Raw genomic sequence first — 19,768 nt, 5'->3', positions numbered from 1 at the left:
ATTCTAACCAATCAAGTGTCTCTGTCTCATATTGACGGTACTCCGTGGCAGACATGGACTTTGTGTCGGTTCTGTTCATACGGCGTTCTGCCGTTTTCAACCATTCTGACCCGTTTCTCTCAGAGTAAAACCCAGATGGAGCAGCAAAGCAGCTAAAATCAAACAGACTTTAGTATTTATTCATGTCAGTGTAGTGATGAACGTGTTTAAAATGTCTGCAGCAGAAAAAAACATGTCCAAACTCCGACTCCGTCCAGCAGGGAAGCAACACTTTTTAAGATTTGTATCTGAACTATTGTTTTATTTTAGTCAAAAAATGTTGAAATATTAAGAGGAAAATAGCATTTTTTATGACTAATATTTTTTAACTTTGGACAAACGCTCACAAGTTCTAAAACATAAATGATAATAAAGGTCAAAAACTGCCTCTTCTGTGTTATATACATTGAGTTTACTGTGGTGAGCCATCATTCTTCTGCTTATTATTGCTGTTCATCTGATCCCAAACACGTGTGCAGCATTAAATAATGTGTGCTTTGAATCTTTTATTATTTTGTTTTAACAAACAGACCATAAAGAAAATCACACTTTTCACTAATATTTTGAACTGCAGGATTCACATATCCCACACAGGCCTGTTGATTTAATGTCAGCAGATAAACTTTACAGTTTCAGGAGATCCTCAGCCACAAATTCACAATATCTGACTTAATAAAAATGAACGAATGTCAAACCGAAACTTAACTCAGCAAAGATAGGAAAAAAGTGAGATGACACACAACGCATGCGATTTTCTTTTTGGCGATGCTAGTGGCAGTCATATCACGCTAAGTCTCGCTCAAAGTAGTCAGCAAAATCAAAGATAGGACAACAGCGAGATTTGACACAACGCACGCAAAAAAATGTGTTTTGCAAACGCAAAAAACTTTTTTGAAAGCAAAAAAGAGTTTTTGAAAGCAAAAAAAAAGTTCAGTGTGATTTATGTTAATCTGTTAAGAAATAGTTTAAGACACTTAGTTGTTCAGAGACTATGGACATTTCTGTTTTATTGTTTTTGTTTAATTTGTTGTGAACTTGAATGTCATCTTTTGTGAAGAAGACTGCACTTACAAAAGAGAAACTGGATGGCAGTTAATTTTAAGTTTTCAATTGACTAAAGATATAGGTTATTGTTACATTATGTTGTTAATAAAAGTTTTAAATATGACAATGTAGTGTGGTACATTGCAAACAAAGGTCAGATATATTGCATTAAAGTCTACTTTAAAAAATGACAATCTGGGCTTTAAAAAGAATAAATGTAAAAATCGAGAATCGAATCGAACAGTGACCTTAGAATAGAAAATGCAATCGAATCGAGGATTTGGAAAATCATGACACCCCTATAAATTAAAATGCAAATTTTTTTTTTTTTTTTTGCACTGGAAAATGCAGTTTTTATCTGAAAATCCTCATGCTATTCTCTCAGAGCTCATCTCTACTCTGTAGCTAACACAGCTCCGCTGTTTGTGCTCACAGATCCAGTCTGTCGTCACATCATCACTGTAGCTGCTCCCGGGAAGCGCGCTAACAGCCAGCCGAGCCAGCCGGCTCGGGACTCCTGAACCTTATGATATTTTTTATTTTCATGGAGACAATAATTATAAATCAGGTCCTCTGGTTTTATTGTTCCCTCTAGGGTTAAAGCGGGACAACAAGCTTTCAAACTCAGCCAGAGAGAGATGGAAAAACCGCTGAAGCGGCCGTTATCAAGGGAGCTGAAGCTGGGATGATGTCATGAACTCAAACTTGGAAACATGATTACCATGTAGAACTCTTCAAAATTAAAACCTGATCTCTGAAAATTCTCCGTGTCTACCATGCAAAATGACATAAACACAGACACCGCTCTATGTAGCGACCAGGCTACAAACATTAGCTGGTAGCTCCTCCCACACACATCCTGGTGCGTTCACAGAGTTCCAGTACATAGAAGATTAGAGGCATTCCAACAGCCTCCCAGCCTAACGTAGTCCGCTCCTATATTTTCATGAGAAAAAAAAAAACGCAGAACCAACCCTAAAACCTTCAATAGCCAATTTTCATCCGCAAATTTAGAACCAAAATCGACCAGATCTGGTAACACTGTGGATGTGTTGAGGTGCATACTCCCCCCTAGTGTTGAGGTGCATGCTTTGCACCGTCACGTTCACTGATGCATCTTCCATCAATGTAGTCAGGGTGCTGCTGCTTATGTCTGAGTAAAGGAGTAGCCAATCACAAATGTGTCTCCGCCTTTTCTAGTTTGATTGACAGACTCATTCTACTGAAAAAGCTCATAATGAAATAAATAAGTCATTCTGAAAAACAGCAACATGAAATAAAAACAAAGATACTTAGGAAAATATTGATTTGGAGATCTGAGTTTCTGAAAATAGCCATAAAAATATAATAATATTCACCATCATTAAAATGAATATTTTAAAATGGTGTTTTAAGAATAATGAACAGGTTTCTAAAGCAAAATGAAACATATTTAATAATATAATGGCTAATTTAAAATCAGTGTGTAGATTTTTCACAATTTCATGATCTTTTGATGTATTGATGAGAGATTTATTGTGATTGTGTATTTGCATGAGGTCATATTTATTTATTCAATTATGAACAGTTTGGGACTCCATACATTATTGGTCCAAAATGCTTAACAACTCTAAAAGATACCGAAGCAAACAACATAATGTTCTGATATAATCTTTGTTGTCAATAACAACAAATCCAATCACCATTTTGAGCCAGGAAACAGTGATTAGTCAGGCGGTCTGAGTCACGTTTTTAGGGCAACCAGTTGTCAATCATGATAAGCTAGTTCAAAGTCCACTCCCCCAATCACTGTAAGCTGCTCAGAAGAAGCTGTCAATCAAACATTCGAGGTGGGGCCAGCGGGCACCACACCTTTTACTGAGGCATCTGATTGGTCAGTTTATAACTTGAATAACTAGCAATAAAGAAAACATATTATGAAAAAAAACAAAGATTAGAAACAAGATATTAAGAAAAATGTTTCACAGCAATAATGGTAATTCTATCTATTTAGAATGACTGAGTAACAGCTGCATGTTTATCTATAGACGTCTAATGGAGTTTGGCTTCTTAGGCTAAGTTCACACTGCAGGCTGAAACGACCCAATTCCGATTTTTTTGCCCCTATGCGACCCAATTCCAATCTTTTCATGACAGTCTGAATGACACAGATCCGATCTTTTCAATTGCGACCCAGGCCACTTGGGTTTGCCGTCCTGAATCCGAAACGTAGCCGATCTTTTCAATTGCGACCGCCGTCTGACCGGCCAGGCCACCTAAATCTGAATCGTACGTCATTGATACGCAACAAACGTCATCATTCTGCGTTAAAATAGGTGGGAACGAGACCACGGCGGACAATGCTGCAGCCAGAGACCCGTCAGTGGAAGGGAAGCGAAGTCACGGATTGGATTAATATTTGGGGTTACAGCTCTATTCAGGCCAAACTCCAGGACTCTTATCGCAACCGGGCGGTTTTTTGAAAAAAATTAACAGCTTAATGGCCGAGCGTGGTGTTGAACATTTCTCGCGAGTACTTTTTTTTTTCCTTTCTCCCCTTCCCGACAGTGGTCAGAAGCGCGTGGGACCCAAGGCGGATCCTCCTCCTCCTCCCTGTTCTGACCCTTAGATTCTCCAGGATTCTCCGGAATAGGTTAATAAAGAGTCCATAGCATTTATTCTGGGGGAAACCTTCTTTTATTACCGCTGTCCTTCCTCCGTAACACACAACATGAATGCGCGCACACACTGCCGCCCCCCCCCATTCTCTCCCGCTGCACGCGCTCTTTTTCTGTCCCTTACACAAACGCGCGCGTGGGCCCAATACATTCCACAACAGTGGTTACCGACGATCCCGGCTCCAATGCCTTCTTAAAAATGGGAAGATTGTTAAATGTGAAAATAGATTTATTAATGAAAAAAGAGCTCCGCTGTTGACAACACTGTTGTTGACATCCGTAAGCTACTTCCGCAAACAACGAGTGATGTCATTCGACGTTGAGTACTCTTTTGCGCATGCGGGTCAACTCTGGGTCGTTTCACGGTCACACTGTAGATCACAAAAGTTCGGATTTACTTGGAAATGTGAACGGTCTAGCAAACAATTCGGATTTTATCAAAAAATCGGAATTGAGCATTAAGCCCTGCAGTGTGAACGTAGCCTTAGAGAGAGCAGCTACTTCCTATTTGGAACCCGGTGGTTGAGGGGTGGGGTGCTCTACTGTCCAGTGATGATATAGTCTACACTTTTTAGCATAGACCCCTTTTAGACAGCTCCTCATGGTTTGACTACTAACTAATAAACAGTGTTGGGTTAATGAATTACATAGTAACAGTACTTACTAACAGTAGTTACTTTGGTCAGTAATGGAGTATTTCAGATCACAGGCTCCGTAGTAATACATTACTACTTATATATACGAAATAATTAATTCCAACAAAATAATAATTTTTTTTTTTTTTTTTTAACTTGTCCTGTCCAACAGCTGGGCAGACAGATGAGAGCTGAGGGCCTCTTGTGTTGGACATGTTTTACTTTAACAAGAGGGGTTATTAATCTTCAGACAAACCAAAGGTATGTCTGAATAAACCCCTTTTGTAATTGAGGCCAAACTTTATTAATTTCAATCATGTCTGAAAATCTTTGGTGTTGGACCGGACGGAAAAGGAAAGAGGGGAAGAAGAGAGAGGGACGTTAGAGAGAGGGGGGGTAGGGGGTGATAATAGGAGGGGAAGGGGGATAAGACCATGAAGCAGCATAAAGCAACAAGTTTACTGGTTGTTTATCATTATGGTAAGGTTCAAATGTAGTAAAAAAAAAAAAAGGGCGGAGCCTGTCCACACACACACTCAAATGTTATAAACACACCTGCTTGCTGCAAAAATGTCCACCTGTCGACATGTACACAAAACAGATAGTGTTCACACGCATACTTATGCCTTAAAACCAACTAGTGTGAAATATTTCAGTCATTCAGTCATGCAAACTGTTAGTGCAAAGGTGACCTAACACCAGTGCTCAGGTGAGTGTTTATGTTCTTCTAAAATGGATGGTGGAACGTGACAAGAAGTAGGGAGAGTGCCCAGCCATCCCCACCCCAAGACCCCCACCGCAGCAGCAGCGGCAACCGGAATCCCCCCAACGCCACACGGGAAACGGCAGGGAACAACCGCCGCCTGGGCGACCAAGCCCGCCACCCAGGCCAGGGCCAGCAGGGCCGCCGCAAGGCCCCCAGAGCCAGAGAGCAGGGAGGCACGGATGGAAAGAGAGCGCCGCCCCAGCCCAACCAGGAGAGCAGCCCCCCCGCCGCGCCGGGAGAACCCAACGCAGGGCCCCACCGGAGAAGGACGCCCACAGCCCCAGACGAGCACCCCACCACCACCCAGGAGTTCCGGGCATCCCCCCACACCAACCCCAGGTACGAGCCAGGACCCCCGAAGGGAGACCCGCTCCGCACTCCAGGCAGCCATCCGCCCGGCCCACGGTTGGTCCAGGGAGGAGCGAGGCAGGGGCCCGCCGCCCCCGCCCAGGAGGGGGGAACCCTGGGGAAAAAAGAGGGCCCACAAGGGGTGTTGTAAATATGGCCCGACCAGGCTCGGCCACAGTTGGAAATTTGGCGGGGCCCAGCACTCAGGAGCAAGGACCAGAACCCACCCCCCAGGGACACGTACACCCCCGGCTCAGATGTAATGTGAACCCCCCCACCGCGCGGAGAGAGCACCGCCGGGCCCAGGAAGCCGGCACCCCGGGGACACGGCCGCCGTTGCAAAGGGGCCCGCACCCCCCACCAGAGGCAGGGGACAGATGGTCCTAGGTCCCACCTTCCTTGAAAAATGTGTGTGCGTATATGTGTGTTTGAGAGGGTGTGTGTGTGCATGTGTGTGTGTTTATGTTGGGATGTATATATTGAGGGGGGAGGGGTGTGTGTACTAAGGGGGGTGCAGTTAAAATTGGCGGGTAGGGCACTAAGGGGACATCTCCTGATTACTCACAGTGACGTCCCCTCACCCTCCCCACCAAGGGGCCCTAAATGTCTAAGGTGCGGTTAAAATTGGCGGGTAGGGTGCTAGGAGGACATCCGCTGCTTGCTGGCAGTGATGTCCAAGCACCCCCCCTACCAAGGGCCCTACATGTCTAAGGTGCAAATAAAACCGAAAGAGGGGGGGGCCCACTCTATACGGCAACCATAGGAGGGGGGCCACTGCCTAGTAACCCCCCCCCTAAGGCTCATCGCAGGCTAAGCCCCCCACCCCCTCACCCTATTATGAGGTTATATGAGGAAGGGGGTAAGTTGGGGACAGCTGGTAGACTGTCCCCCGGTGGTCAAACAGCTGTCCCCCGCCCCCCCCCAGCAAGGGGGCCAGGCCCACCCAGCCCAGGGGCCCCAACCCCGGAGGCGCCGACACCCCAGGCCCAGCACCCCCCCCCCTACACGCAGAGAGAGAGGAGCCAGAAAGCGTTTTTATCTTGTTACTGTTCTCCCTAACTGATCACAAACTGAATGGTCGCTCATTTGCAGCGCTCTTGTCTCCCTTCCTCCGCTTAAAAGCGCTAAACACACAGCACACACACACAAGACGCTGCGTGTGCCGTCTCCTTTCTTCCTTTCTATGCGCTAGAAAACGGCGCTGCTTTCAGCACACACACAGAGACACACAGACAGACTTGCAGGTCTCCTTTCTTCATATGCCTGGCTAAAACCTGCTCCTTTCAGCACACACAGACACACACACAGAACTGCGCCAGTCTGTCTCTGCATTTCTCCTCCTATGCGCTAGCTAAAGCAGCAGTTTAAAGCAGTGGGCCAGCTGCTTCTCTGCTCACTCCTCCTGTACTGAAATGTTTGAGGATTATGAGGTAGAAGGAGCATAGAAGGCTTTAAAATGTAGATAGTTGCACTGCAGTTAGGTTCACTTGGCCTTTACGTCTCTCTCCCTCCCTTACTCAATCTTCTTCTCCGACCCACAACTACACAATAGGCGCATAGGCTCATAGGGCGCCCCCTGCTGGCGGAAGAAAATTTATGACTTTTTTTTTTTTTTTTTTTTTTTTTTAACTTGTTCTGTCCAACAGCTGAGCAAACAGATTAGAGCTGAAGGCTTTTTGTGTTGGACAGGTTTTACTATCACAAAAAGAGGTTATATAGCTTCAAGAAACTAGAGTGTAGATTTGTATAAACCCCTTTTTGTCGTATTATTTTTTATTTATTTGTTACATTTAGTGTGTGTGGGGAGGGAGAGGGGAAGAATGTGAGGGGAGGGTGGAAGAGAGTAAAAGGAAGAAAGGTGAAAAGGTGGGGGATACAAGCACTGATTTGACTAAGTTATTAATTTAAGCTGTAACAATTATACCAGATCTGCTGGAAAGACGAATGTTACATCAAAGGTGAAAATCTGACACTAAGATGAGCGAGAAAAAAAAAACTGTCCATCAATACACTGTAGGTAAGGAGGAGGGATGAAGCAGACAGGGAGCAGTGTGGAGTGTGCACGTGCGGGTGGAGATACATGCATGCTGCCGACGTGAACCGTGTGTTCATAAAGGGAGCCAGATCCTACCCAGCCAGACCAGCCAGACCAGGAGAGGGGAGGAGAGCCCCCCAGGCCAGAAGCCCCCCCAGCATCCGGATCCAGGCAGCCCGGGAGGGGAGGAGGATGGGACCGCCCACCCCACCAGCCAGGCACAGAGAGGGCCCCCCTACAGGGGCCCCCCCAATGCCCAGAGGCACAAGCGAACCCAGTGTCCGGCCCCCAGGCCACAAGACAGGAGCGCTTAGCCGTACCAGGCGGCAGCCATGGGGGCCACCGGGCGCCGGACACCGAGACAAAGGCCAGGGACGAAGCCAGGGCCCCCGGAACCCAAGAGCCGGCCACCACCCGACCGGCGCCCCGTCCCCGCAAGCCAGCCCAGGCCCGCGACCTTAGCAACCCAGGGATCGCCACGCACCCACAGCCACAGCCACCCCCCTAAAACCCTACGCACTACCACCCCCACTACCACAAATTTATGACTTTTAAGTGCGCCTTATAGTCATGAAAATACGGTATTTACATCCAGATCAGGTGAGCGGTGTAGGAATTAAAACTGTTTGCATATTTGCCTCCCACTTGTTTAGGAACCAAAAGTAATGGGGCAATTGCCTTCTCAGCTGTTCCATGGCCAGGAGGGTGTTATTCCCTCATCACAATTACAGTGAGCAGATAAAAGGTCCAGAGTTATTGAAGTGTGGTGTGAGCATTTGGAATAAGAGCTGTCACTATCAGTGAACCAAGGCATCATTAGGCTGAAAAACAAAGGAGAACCATCAGAGAGATAGCAAAAATATTAGGTGTGACCAAAATGACTGTTTGGAACATTCTTAAAAAGAAGGAACGCACAGGGGAGCTCAGCAACGCCAAACGACCCGGGAGACCACAGAAACAACTGTGATGGATGAAGGAATAATTCTGTCCCTGGTGAAGAAAACTCCCTAAACGGAGGGTCTACCACAAGATGTAAAACCTTAGTGAGCCTCAAAAACAGGAAGGCCAGACTAGAGTTTGCCAACCAACATCTAAAACAGTCTTCACAGTTCTGAAACAACATCCTATGGACAGATGAGACCAAGATCAACTTGTACCGGAGTCATAGAAAGAGAAAAGAATGGAGAAGGAAAGGAACTGCTCATTATCCACAGCATACAATCTCATCAGTGAAGCATGGTGGTGGTAATGTCATGGCGTGGGCATGTATGGCTGCTAATGGAACTGGTTCTCTTGTATTTACTCATGATGTGACTGCTGGCAAAAGCAGAAGGATGAGTTCTGAAGTGTTTCGGGCAATATTCTCTATGGAAGCATTTGTGTACCATAATTTAAAATAATCAAAACCGGAAATGCTTTTTTATTTTCAAAATGAAGCTGCATTTGTTGACTCAAAATTAACAAGAAAAAGCAATCGACTAAACCGCTTCTTCTTGTTCTTCTTCTACACCACTCATTTTGTTACTTAATTAAAATGATTATGAAAATGGTATTTGACATTATATTTTCAAAAAGTTCTCTTGTAAATGTGTAGCAAAATTCAGTTAGAAATGTCTAACTTTAAAATTATAATAAATTAAGAGAAATGCTTTTTCATTTTCTACTTAAAAATCGCTTCTTCTGTGTCATAATTAAAACACAAATGCAAAGAGGGGATTGCATTTTCGTTTTAACATCGCAGGGTGCGAATAGTGTTGCAAAACACAATTTCAGTTGGCATTTACAGGAGGGAGGCGGGGCGATGATGTCAGTGTGTGTTAGTCCAACCGGCAAATGCCAAAGTTTAGCATGGTGAAATCTGCTAGAGCCGTTCATGGGGCTGTAGATGTTGTGGAACAGCAAAATCAGCGGGACGCTGCAGTAGACTATATTCTAAATGTGCTTTTATTAGTTATGATTATTACTAAGGACCTGCTCGATCATAATCTTTTAAATCCGTGCGGCCAGTGCTTCTGGCCTGGCTGCAAGAAGGGTTAGCATCAGGCTAATACATGCTAAAAACATTAGCCGTGGAGGAACAGATCTTGTTTGTTTCATTTCAAATCCAAAAATGCTGACAATGAGTCGCTGTCCCAATATTTATGGACCTGACTGTACATTTATTCTGTTGTATTTTAATGCACCACAGTTAAGGGACACGTTGATTGATCAATATGCATTATGGGACATGAGTGATGCATGATGGGATACGTAGCATGTAGCCCTCAGATGTAAAGTTACTGCTAACTCTGCTAACGAGTATGTTTTTACCTCAGCACGTCTTGAATATTATTATTCCTGTTCGACCCTAAAGTACAACACCCAATACTGCAGACGCTCTCAGTCTGCCGGCCAGACGCCCGGATGCCTTCATGACAAACATAAGAGCTCCATGGCCAGAGCTTCGGAGCTCGCCCACTGCCAGCTGGACAAAAATAGCTAACACCGCGGCCAGCCGGAGCTCGTTTGCTTGGTTTCTGGAATGAAATAGAAATACTTACATCTATTTTCTCAACTGCAAGAAACATCAATGAACCGATAACACCAGAGAGAAACCTCAATCATTTCATTCATTAGATACTAAATGACTGACATGACCAAAGAATCAGCTGTGCAGTCATAAACATGTGCAACACTCGTGTGCACTCGCTCACGTTTCATCCACAGATGAGCACATATCGCTGCACCTTTCATCTCACCGGCAACAGAGATTAAAAAAAATAATAATCCTTGTTGGTGTACATGTAGAGGTTGGAAGACTGATATGCTAATTCTTTTTAAGTTGCTTCTTTTAGTTTTAACTTGAGCTTTTTCTGCACCAAAATGTCACAGATTTCAATAAAGGTACCTCAAAAATCAGGCTTTTCACAGCAATTATTGGGTTAGATTATAAATAGATTCATTAAATTACTTAATAACAGGTAATGATTGATTCATCGCACAAAGAATTTATCTCATGACAGTTCTAATAACACTGTCATAATTCCATTTTTTTACATTTTAAAATCTATATTTTATAAATAATTGTCTTAACAGTCAGAAAAACAGAAATAAAAAGGATTTTCTTAAACAGTGAAGTGGAACTTCGTGGCTCTGGAAGAAACTGGATCAAATGGTTCTTTTAGTGTTAAAGGTTCCAGACTCTTGATCTCCACTGAAGCTATGAGTATGAAATGTCATTCCACAGACAAACCATCAACAAAATGATCCTGATGCTGCTGAGGTTCTTATGGAAGTGAACCAAATCTCAGCAGAGATGCAGTTTTTCTAAACTGAAATCACTGACATTAAACAGCCTGAACATTCATGGAGCTGAACTGGACACAGAAAAACCTCCCTGTTGTGTTTCCACCCACCAATGAGGAGCAGTTTGATGAAGATGAAGCTGCACTGGAGGAAGAATCAGTCCAGGAAAGATGGAGAACAATTCTGACACTAAGCAGTTTTTCACTGATGTGTTCAGGTTTGAATCTTTTCTGTCTGCAGATCCATGAGCAGGACCCTGTCTTTGGGTTTTAGCTTGAAATGTAGTTTTGGAAATAGAATCTGTCTGAATGTCTGGAATTGGAGACATGGGCTGCATTACACTGCAGGACTATATCTGATTTTTTTGACGACCCGCTTGCATCATCTTTTATTGTATTTATTTATTTAATTTTATACACTGTATTTATCCCACGAAGGGAAATTCTTTCTCCGCATTTGACCCATCCCCTTGGGGAGCAGTGAGCTGCAGCCGAAACCGTGCTTGGGAGGCGGTAGCGTTAAGGGTCTTGCCTAAGGACTATCACTGGGTGATGTTAATTGCTCATGGTAATTGCCCCCAGTACTAGGGCTGGGCGATATGGCCTAAAAATAAAATCTCCGATTTTATTTTTTTTAATTCGATTTCTGTGACGCGGTTAATTTATGGATTTAATTGACGGCCGCCATGTACGTACTTTCGGACTCGGTGAATGGTTTGAATTCTCTATCTCAGGGGTTGACATAGCCCAGAAATTAGCACTGGCCCACAGGGCCAGTAGTTTTTGAAAATGACTGGCCCGACTCCGTGCACAGCGTGACCCGCAGCTCCGCAGGTGCTTGCAACTTTAGGGGGGTCCGGGGGCATGCCCCCCGGAAAATTTTAATTTGGTGCATTCTGGTGACATCTAACACTAATTTATACACTTTTCAATGACTGAAAATAGACCATATCAAACTTAAATCTGCTCTAGTCTGTTTCAGATGTTTTGAAGAGAGCGCTGCAGTGTAGTAGGTAACACTAGTTAAGAAGTTTTCATGCTGCCTCTAATCACTGCTATTTCACATTTGTTCTTAATCAATAGTTAAGAAGTTTTATTGACTTTCCTGCTCTGACTGCCTTAAGGTTCTGCTTTTTGTTACTGTTGCAAAGTAACATTTACTTTTTAGTTACTTTAGTTACTTAATTAAATTAAATAATTGAAAAATTAAATAAAATTAAATTACTGAGATCATTCAGCTGACTAGAAATACTTACTGCTTACAGTGTTGTAAAGAAACAAAATTAAGTAGTTTGACATTCTACTGCATTTGAGTCTGAGATTCAGGTATTTGGAGTTGCCTTTGATTCTTTGACATTCAGCTTAAAGCTTAGTGCATACAGTTTCATCTTCAATGCATTCATTAAATATCTTGCTGTCCATACTACTAATTCCACCCATTACTCCATCTAACATATTCCTATCTATTCCTGCCATGTCTTCCACATCTCTGACATGCTTCAGTCTCTCTTCAGTGACGGTGTTGGATTTATGATCATCGCGGTGAAAAACTACCAGGGGCCGCGCTGATATGTGTGTCAATTTCAATATATCTGCGTAAAATGTAATAATAACCCACTGGCTTGTTCCTTCGTTGTTGCTGTTTAACATTGTTTAGTATTGAATTGTTACATTCAATAAAGTTTGAAAAAAAAATTGAGTGAGCACGTGCCACGTGGTGCTCGGCAGTGACAGCCGCGCGCGCAGGCGGGAGAGGAGGAGAAGAGTGATAAAAGGTTTCCCATAGAAACCCTTGAAGTCTGAACACAGGACTAGCAGAAAAAGTGAATTATGAAGACGAGGTAAATCTACACGTTTTCGCAAAATATACTTTATTGAAAAAGATGAAAAATGTATTAATTGTTAGATATTTTAGTGGCCCGAGCGGACAAGTAAAAAATAAAGTCTTGTGGTCCGTACTGCTCGAAAAACAGGACCGGGCCAGCGGACAAATGGCTATGTCGAGCCCTGTATCTAACACCAAGCACAAGTCATTTGTCTTTTAACACACCTCTATGCAGCCAAACAGCATGGACTTGACTTCAGGTCTTAGACACTTCAGTCATGGTTCAACAAAACGAAACACGCATGCCCGGCCGCATCCCAGAATCCTTTGGTGCCATTAGACCCAACGTGCACGTGATCGCCGCTACAATATGATGAAGCTTTCAAGTTAAAAGCAATCGTTAAAAGCAGCGTGAAAAAATCCACCATCAGTAAATGGAAAAGCCGGTCAGCTGCGTGACAGAGAGAACAGAGCATGCTCAGAGGTGTATTTACCTCTGAGTCATAGTGACTCGGCTGGCTGCATGTAAATATGTGGGAATAACATCAGCCTTTATTTTGTCGGGACAAGACTGGAAACACAAATCCACGTGATCGTTTTTACGGTTTCTAAGGACTGAGGGGAATTTTGCATTGAAAAGCTCACAGCCGCCGTGTGAGCTTTTCATATAGGATAGGAAGGGGAGACAAGGAGCCCGCTTGGCTTTAATTAAATTAAGAAACCCAATCTTCTCAACAGATAAGATGATTAAGCAGCAGGTGTCGTGGTCAGACCCCCCCCTCGCGGCCGCATCCTCCGAAAACAAAATCCTACGGTGGCCGCGTCGCAAATGAATATATCGGTACAAGTAATAATTACAACACAGTATTCTTTATTAACAAATAACAGTAACAACTACCTAACTAATGAACTAACTATACAGGCGTTGTAGAATGAGTATGTGTTTCTGTGTCAGGGCGCGTGCGTGTTTAAGAGGACTGAGCGCGTGCCACGCGGGGCGCGTGAGAGCCTTTGACTCCGATGGGCTTTAGGCAGCGTGGGGGGGGGGGGGTCTCTTCCTCCACGTCTGTAGCAGCAAACCCATACCATTTCCGAACAACAGATGATTTGATTCCTTTCTTGGGAACAAACGTCCCACTCTCACCGGTAGTCATACTGTTGCTAGCTGCTTCGTGCGTCGATTGGTGCGTGTCGCCGTGTGATACTAAAGCTACGGAAGCTCTGGGAAGCCAAAAATGCGCCACATAAAAACTCAATTTAGTTATTTTTGAAATCGCTCGTAACAAAAAATTCGAATTAATTCATTGGATCGATTTATCGCCCAGGCCTACCCAGTACCATTGCTCATTCCCCTCCGGGAATTAAACCCTGGTTTCCTGCATGGTAGCTTCCCACCTTGCCAACCGAGCTACCCAGCCGTAGTTACCCGTATCTGATTTTTGCATTTACACTATACAATGCTGAAACTATCAAACGTAGATGTTCTGAGGACTACGTCGCAGCATCTCTGCATTCCGTCACCTCTTTCTGACTTTTGTGACTGCGGTTGTCATGGAGGCAACGCAGCGGCGAAGGAGGCGTTGCTTTGGGCGCTCCAGAGGGGAGAGGAAAAAGTTTGATAAGTTTTGAAATAAGTGTTTGATCCAAGTGTTGAACCTTTCCTGCGCGATGACTTCTCTTTTTCCGACCGTGGTCAGAAACGCACAGGAGATTTTCTCCAGGGCTAAAGGCGGATTCTCCTTCGGGGTTCACTTTCCCGTTCGGAACCCTCAGCCTCCAGAGTGGGTTATGAAAGACTCCAAAACTTTTGGGGGAGACACCTCATTTTCAATTTAAAGTTCCCCAACACTTTCCCGCTCCGCGCTCACACCTCCTCTCCTCTCGGCACACGCACACACCACACACACACACACGGTCCCCATCACATACACACCCCCACTCCGCAACACAAGCAAAGAAATAAACGGCTTCTAGCCTGTTCCAGAGTAACGGTGTCCCGCTTGATTGGTTACCGTTTGCGTCCTGACCGGGACCGGACCGGGAATAACAGCGGTTTCCGACTACGGTCTGAAGCCTGAGTCTGAAAGGTCTGACAGCAAAATCAGCGCACAAAAGCACTTTAATGAGTCATGTGATCTCAGTTGGTGGTGTCCTGAGTTGACATCACTGACGTACGACTCGCATTTAATGGAGAATATGTTTGCTTACATGGCACACGCAAATGCACGTATCCGATTTGTATCTGATTTATTTCCACATATGAATGAGGCCTGTATCCGATCTGAGAAAAAAGGAATCCATGTGCTTTTGTCCTGCTTACACTTTCACTGATCATATCCGATCTGTGCCAAATGAGAAGAAAATATCGGATTTGGGTCACTTGAACCATGGAGACATCAAAGAGGTTTAGATGGGATTTTGGGTTTGACAGAGAAATCTGGTGAAAAGAACTGAACTAAAAACTTAGAACCACAGACGACAAAACAGATTGTACTTTTTTTATCTTGCTAACAATTTTCTGTTTTTTCTGTTAAGGTTTCCTGTTTGTCGTTAGCTGGAGGGACTAACTAAGATCATATGATTTAAAGAATGTTGTGGGCTGCACTGACCAACAATGTCTTCTGTCTTTTCAACTGGAAGGGACAGAAGAGACTCTTCCAGGACACGCTGTTGATAGACTGCATGTTTGGAGAGCTTGAAACTCAAGATAGAACCGTTGTTGAAGTGAACATACCGATAGTGTGGAGATGAAGATCAGACTCACACTGACCTGCTGACATGTGAGAGTTGTCCACACTTTGGACATGACTTCTGTCCCTCCTCTTCCTCTGGTCTCTGTTCTGTGGCTCTGTCTCTTCATCTGTAGTTGATGTTGATTCTTCTTCATGTTGGTTTCCTTCTTCATCCTGACTATCAGTTACATTAAAGCTCTGCTGATTGTTTAGATCTGCTTCACTGTTCTCATCTTCCTCATAAGTAGGAATCTCCATCAAGGTATCAGTCTCCTGCTTCAGATCAAGCTGATCTTCATCCTGACTGGTGCAAAGTTCCCCTGGTTCTTCTTTAATCTGTGGAGGTTCTGGTTCATCTCGTTCCTCTTTAATCTGTGGAGGTTCTGGTTCCTCCAGTTCCTCTTTAATCTGTGGATGTTCTGGTTCCTCCTGTTCCACTCTGAAGTTCCTCTGCTGGTTGCAAAGATCTTCTTCAGTCATCCAATGCTGGGGCAGAACTGCAGGAACACAAACACAACAAGGAGCGTTTTATACGTTTCCAGGACTTTATTATTTTTTAAGCATCAATAAACTCTGTGATCATTGGAGAAAATGTCTGAGGACCAGAAGAGACTAATTGAAATAAATACATATGCAGAGATGAGTAGTAACGTGTTACAATTACTTAAGTAACTTTATGTTCTATGATTTAATTTTTTATGTTTTATAAAACCTAAAAGTGATAATATTTCCAGGCTTTTTTTGTTTTGCAGCATGTTCATATTTGTATAATTTTGACAATATGTTTCTATGGAGAGCTAAATATTATGCGTTATTAAAGGTTTCACTAAATTATCCTGGATTAATATTCCTGTCTGTTTTAAACATAACAGTTCAGTTTAGTGTTTTCAGTAAATGTTATTATCTTGTTCGGCCCGAAACTTAAGCGTGTTTTGTATTCAGGCCCCTCCTTGCGACTGAGTTTATTAATTCGTGATTTTTTTTGTGTGTAAAATGGACTAATAGAGAACACAAAAGAAGGTCATGAAATTTCTATGTGTGCAGGGGGAGGAGGTTTACTAGCCCAGGGAGTAAAGTTAGTGTAGAGCCACTGAGTGACAGACGGGTCCCCAAGGAAAACATGAAGCTCAAAGGTCTTCTCTGTTTCTTTGATGAAAGTCACATAGTATACCTATGTGGTGTAGCTGCAGCTGTGGTTTCCAGATGACATCCAGCAGTCTGCGCTGACGACAGAGCTCCTGCTCGTACTGGACGATGGTTCCTTCACAGAGTCTGCAGATTTCTTCAGCAGCAGCAGCTAGTCGCTCGCTGATCAACTCTCTCAGAGACTGAAGGGAAGACATGGTTCCTGCTCCGATCTTCAGCTCCAACTCCCACAAACACCGCCGTCCTCTTCACTGCAGCTCCGATCGATCATCTGCTAGTCTCACAATCACAGCAATCCACGTTGTCTTTCCGTTCAACACTTCTTCACTCATTTACGACACTTTGGAAAATGCTGAGAGTTCCCACACGAACCACGTATCGTCCTTTCTGTCCAAAAACCTCACAAACGTCCCAACAAAACACCACCGTCCTTTCAACACAAGCTAACGCTGCTAGCCTGCTAACAAGCTAACACTGCTAGCGCCTCACGCTGTTCTTCTTCTTTCTTTGGCTAACAGCGTCGTGGTGCTTTAGCGCCACCAGCTGGGGGGTATTCCAGGAAGCAGGTTATGCTAGCTCCAACGGTAAGTTTGAGGCTAAGGAAGTTGATAACCTCAGCTTTCGGTTCCAGAAATGGAGATATGTTTCATGGTAGGTTAAGTTGCCATGGCAACTCATGCTCTGAACATAACCTGGTCGGGAGCAGGTTTAGTTGAAGCTTAGTTTGTTTACAGAGAGGTGAAGCAGCATGGCGTGTCCATTTGAAGATGATTTAGTGGATGAAAAAGCTCAGATAATACTTTTTCCACGACGAGAGGGTGATAAGACCACATATGGATGTTGGAAAGATAAACTTTTTTACTTTGATCTAACTTAATTATTTGCTTCAGTTAAGATAAATCATTTTTTTTGTTAAGTCAGTTTAAAAATAACACGTAGTTTTCAGACAATTATTTTCCTTTCGTTCAAATTAATTCAATTAAACAGGTGTAACTTTGATGCTGCTGTTAGATCGGCACCGCAAAGGATTCTGGGATATCATTCCCTTTGCCTGTCTGGACGGATTTGGGTTTAAGTGTGGGTTTTTTACAAAATGTGTTTAGTTATATAGCTGTTTTACTGTGTTTCACCGTGTTTTGCCGAGTTATTTTGTCCTACTATGCTTACGTCTCTGCACCATGAGTGAGAGTACAAGAGAGGATTATGAGTTTATATAGCACCCCTACCACTTATTGCTGATATGACAGTGATGGAATATTCTTTAATGAGTTTATGCACTCCGTGCATTTTGTTCCGTTCTTTTTATTGTTATAAAAATGAGCATATCTGCCGGCTCAAACTTAGACATATGAAAGTTCAAGAAATACAAGTAATTAAGATGGAAAAAAGATTAATGGAGTAATGTGACATTTAGTTAGATAAATACGTAAATTTGAGTTGTATAAACAATTATTGAGTTTGAATAAATTTAACTACATTATTTAAATTATTTTTCAGCCGTGTTACTTTTTTGATGGACTTATAATCTTTATCCGCCGTCATTAAAATCTCAGACTCCGTCTCACTTCCGTCTCAAGTGTCGCGCTTTCTTTTTTTTCTCCACGTGTTTCCATGGTGACTCCAGAAATCGGCGATCCATTGAGAATGTCTTTATGTACCGTGCGTTAACCCAGGGTTACCAAGTCGAGCGTAATAACGCCAACTCATATCCGGTCTTTTGGAACCGACATACCCAGACTAAGCAAGTTCAGGCGGATTTCAGCCAGAGTTCAGGCTTAAAGTCAGGCTAGTTTAAACATGCTTCCTGGAATACCCCCCTGGTCTGGAGTGTTGTCTGTCGCTCATATTATCATGCCGATGGTGGGGGAAAAGAAATTAAGATAAATAAATGAATAATAATAATGATAATAACAACAATATAATAAAACGTCAGAGCCAAAGAAAGTGGTCTGAGAAGAAGCAGCTCTGAAGCTCTGCAGCTGACGGTGCAGCTTCAGGACTCATGAGGAGGACCACACTGCAGCGCCTCCTGCTGAAGCATCAGAGAGTCTGCAGACAGAAGATCCTTCCAACAGCAAAGAGGTCTGCAGGAGCTCTTTCCACCACCAGCAACAACCTGAACCAAGCAGGACCTACAAGAAGTTCAGACACTAAACTTCCACAACTCAGAAGCTCTGAGCTCCGTCTGAGTCTGCAGAGATAATAATAATAATAATGGATTGGATTTCTCTGCGCTTTTCAAGACACCCAAAGCGCTTACATTATGTCCATTATTCATTCACTCCTCATTCATACTTTGTGATGGTAAGCTACTTTTGTAGCCACAGCTGCCCTGGGGCAGACTGACAGAGGCGTGGCTGCCATTTCGCGCCTACGGCCCCTCTGACCATCACCGGGATCATTCATACACACACCAGTGGAGCCACACTGGAGGCAAGGAGGGTGAAGTGTCTTGCCCAAGGACACAACGACATTTTGGCTGGTGGGAGCGGGGATCGAACCGCCAATCCTTCGATCATTGGACGACCCGCTCAACCACCTGAGCCACTGTCGCCCCGATGCTGAGCTCCTCAGCATCTCTGCAGCTCCCACAGTCACATGAAGGTCTGCAGCTGCAGCAGGAAGTCCAGATGTTTGCAGCTGCAGCAGTCTGGTGCTGTTTTCCAGTCAGTGTTCTTCATAGATTCTAAAATAGATTTATTTCTTTGAAGATTTTTTTCCCTGAAATTTGAAAAGTTACAACATTTTCTGCCAGAATTGATCCAAATTATTTTGATTTGGTTGTTTTTTCTTTTCTGCATTTGACCAAACCCAAAGTGGGAGGAGTCATCTTTCTGCAGTTCCTCTGAATCATGGACAGAAGTTGTAGATGTTCCACTAGAACAGTGTTTTCTTCTTCTGTGGATGTTCTAGTGTTCTGAGCACATTGGTAAAGTCTGCTGCATTTTCTGTCAGCTTCCATTTTCAGCATTTGGATCCTCAAAGTTCAGGAAGAAACCGGAATCCAAACTGCTTCCAGTTTCCATGTTTGGGATCTTCTGGAGCTGTTGAAGGACACAGATTCTTTCCACATCATGAAGCTGTTCTTCTGAAGCCAAACGGCCCACAGTTCTATGCTGATGATGCTCTTCTTCACCAACAGCCTCTCAGATCACAGATGCTGCAGTTTGCTTGGTTTGCTGGAAAGCAGCAGCGCTGCCACGCCCACCTGAAAGAGCCTCAGAGCTTCTCCAGCTGATGTCTTCAACACTGGGACT

At 43.8% G+C, this 19,768-nt stretch overlaps 3 protein-coding genes across 6 annotated transcripts in view; 1 reads left to right on the top strand and 2 right to left on the bottom strand.

Moving 5' to 3' along the window:
* LOC144986638 (uncharacterized) overlaps positions 1 to 18,607 on the bottom strand; it is a 337,370-nt gene extending 318,763 nt beyond the window's left edge. For 2 of the 4 annotated variants that reach the window (XM_078934216.1, XM_078934230.1), the window contains exon 1: positions 16,537 to 18,607. In XM_078934216.1, coding sequence (XP_078790342.1) covers positions 16,537 to 16,708 — 172 coding nt within the window. In that variant the 5' untranslated portion in view covers positions 16,709 to 18,607. Of the gene's footprint in view, positions 1 to 15,403; positions 15,863 to 16,536 lie in introns of all 4 variants that reach the window. The other 2 variants (XM_078934229.1, XM_078934236.1) reach the window with 2 other exon arrangements.
* Positions 1 to 19,768, top strand: part of LOC144987110 (uncharacterized) — a 463,057-nt gene that overhangs the window by 121,615 nt on the left and 321,674 nt on the right. The gene's annotated exons all lie outside the window — the stretch shown is intronic.
* LOC144986832 (NACHT, LRR and PYD domains-containing protein 12-like) overlaps positions 1 to 19,768 on the bottom strand; it is a 457,161-nt gene that overhangs the window by 381,644 nt on the left and 55,749 nt on the right. The gene's annotated exons all lie outside the window — the stretch shown is intronic.

This window comes from Oryzias latipes, chromosome 2, assembly GCF_053564925.1.
Source record: "Oryzias latipes strain Hd-rR chromosome 2, Olatipes_Hd-rR_3.1".
NCBI classification, from domain to species: Eukaryota; Metazoa; Chordata; class Actinopteri; order Beloniformes; family Adrianichthyidae; genus Oryzias; species Oryzias latipes.
The sequence above is the reverse complement of the archived record's forward strand: the minus strand, read 5'-3'. Positions and strand labels throughout refer to the sequence as shown.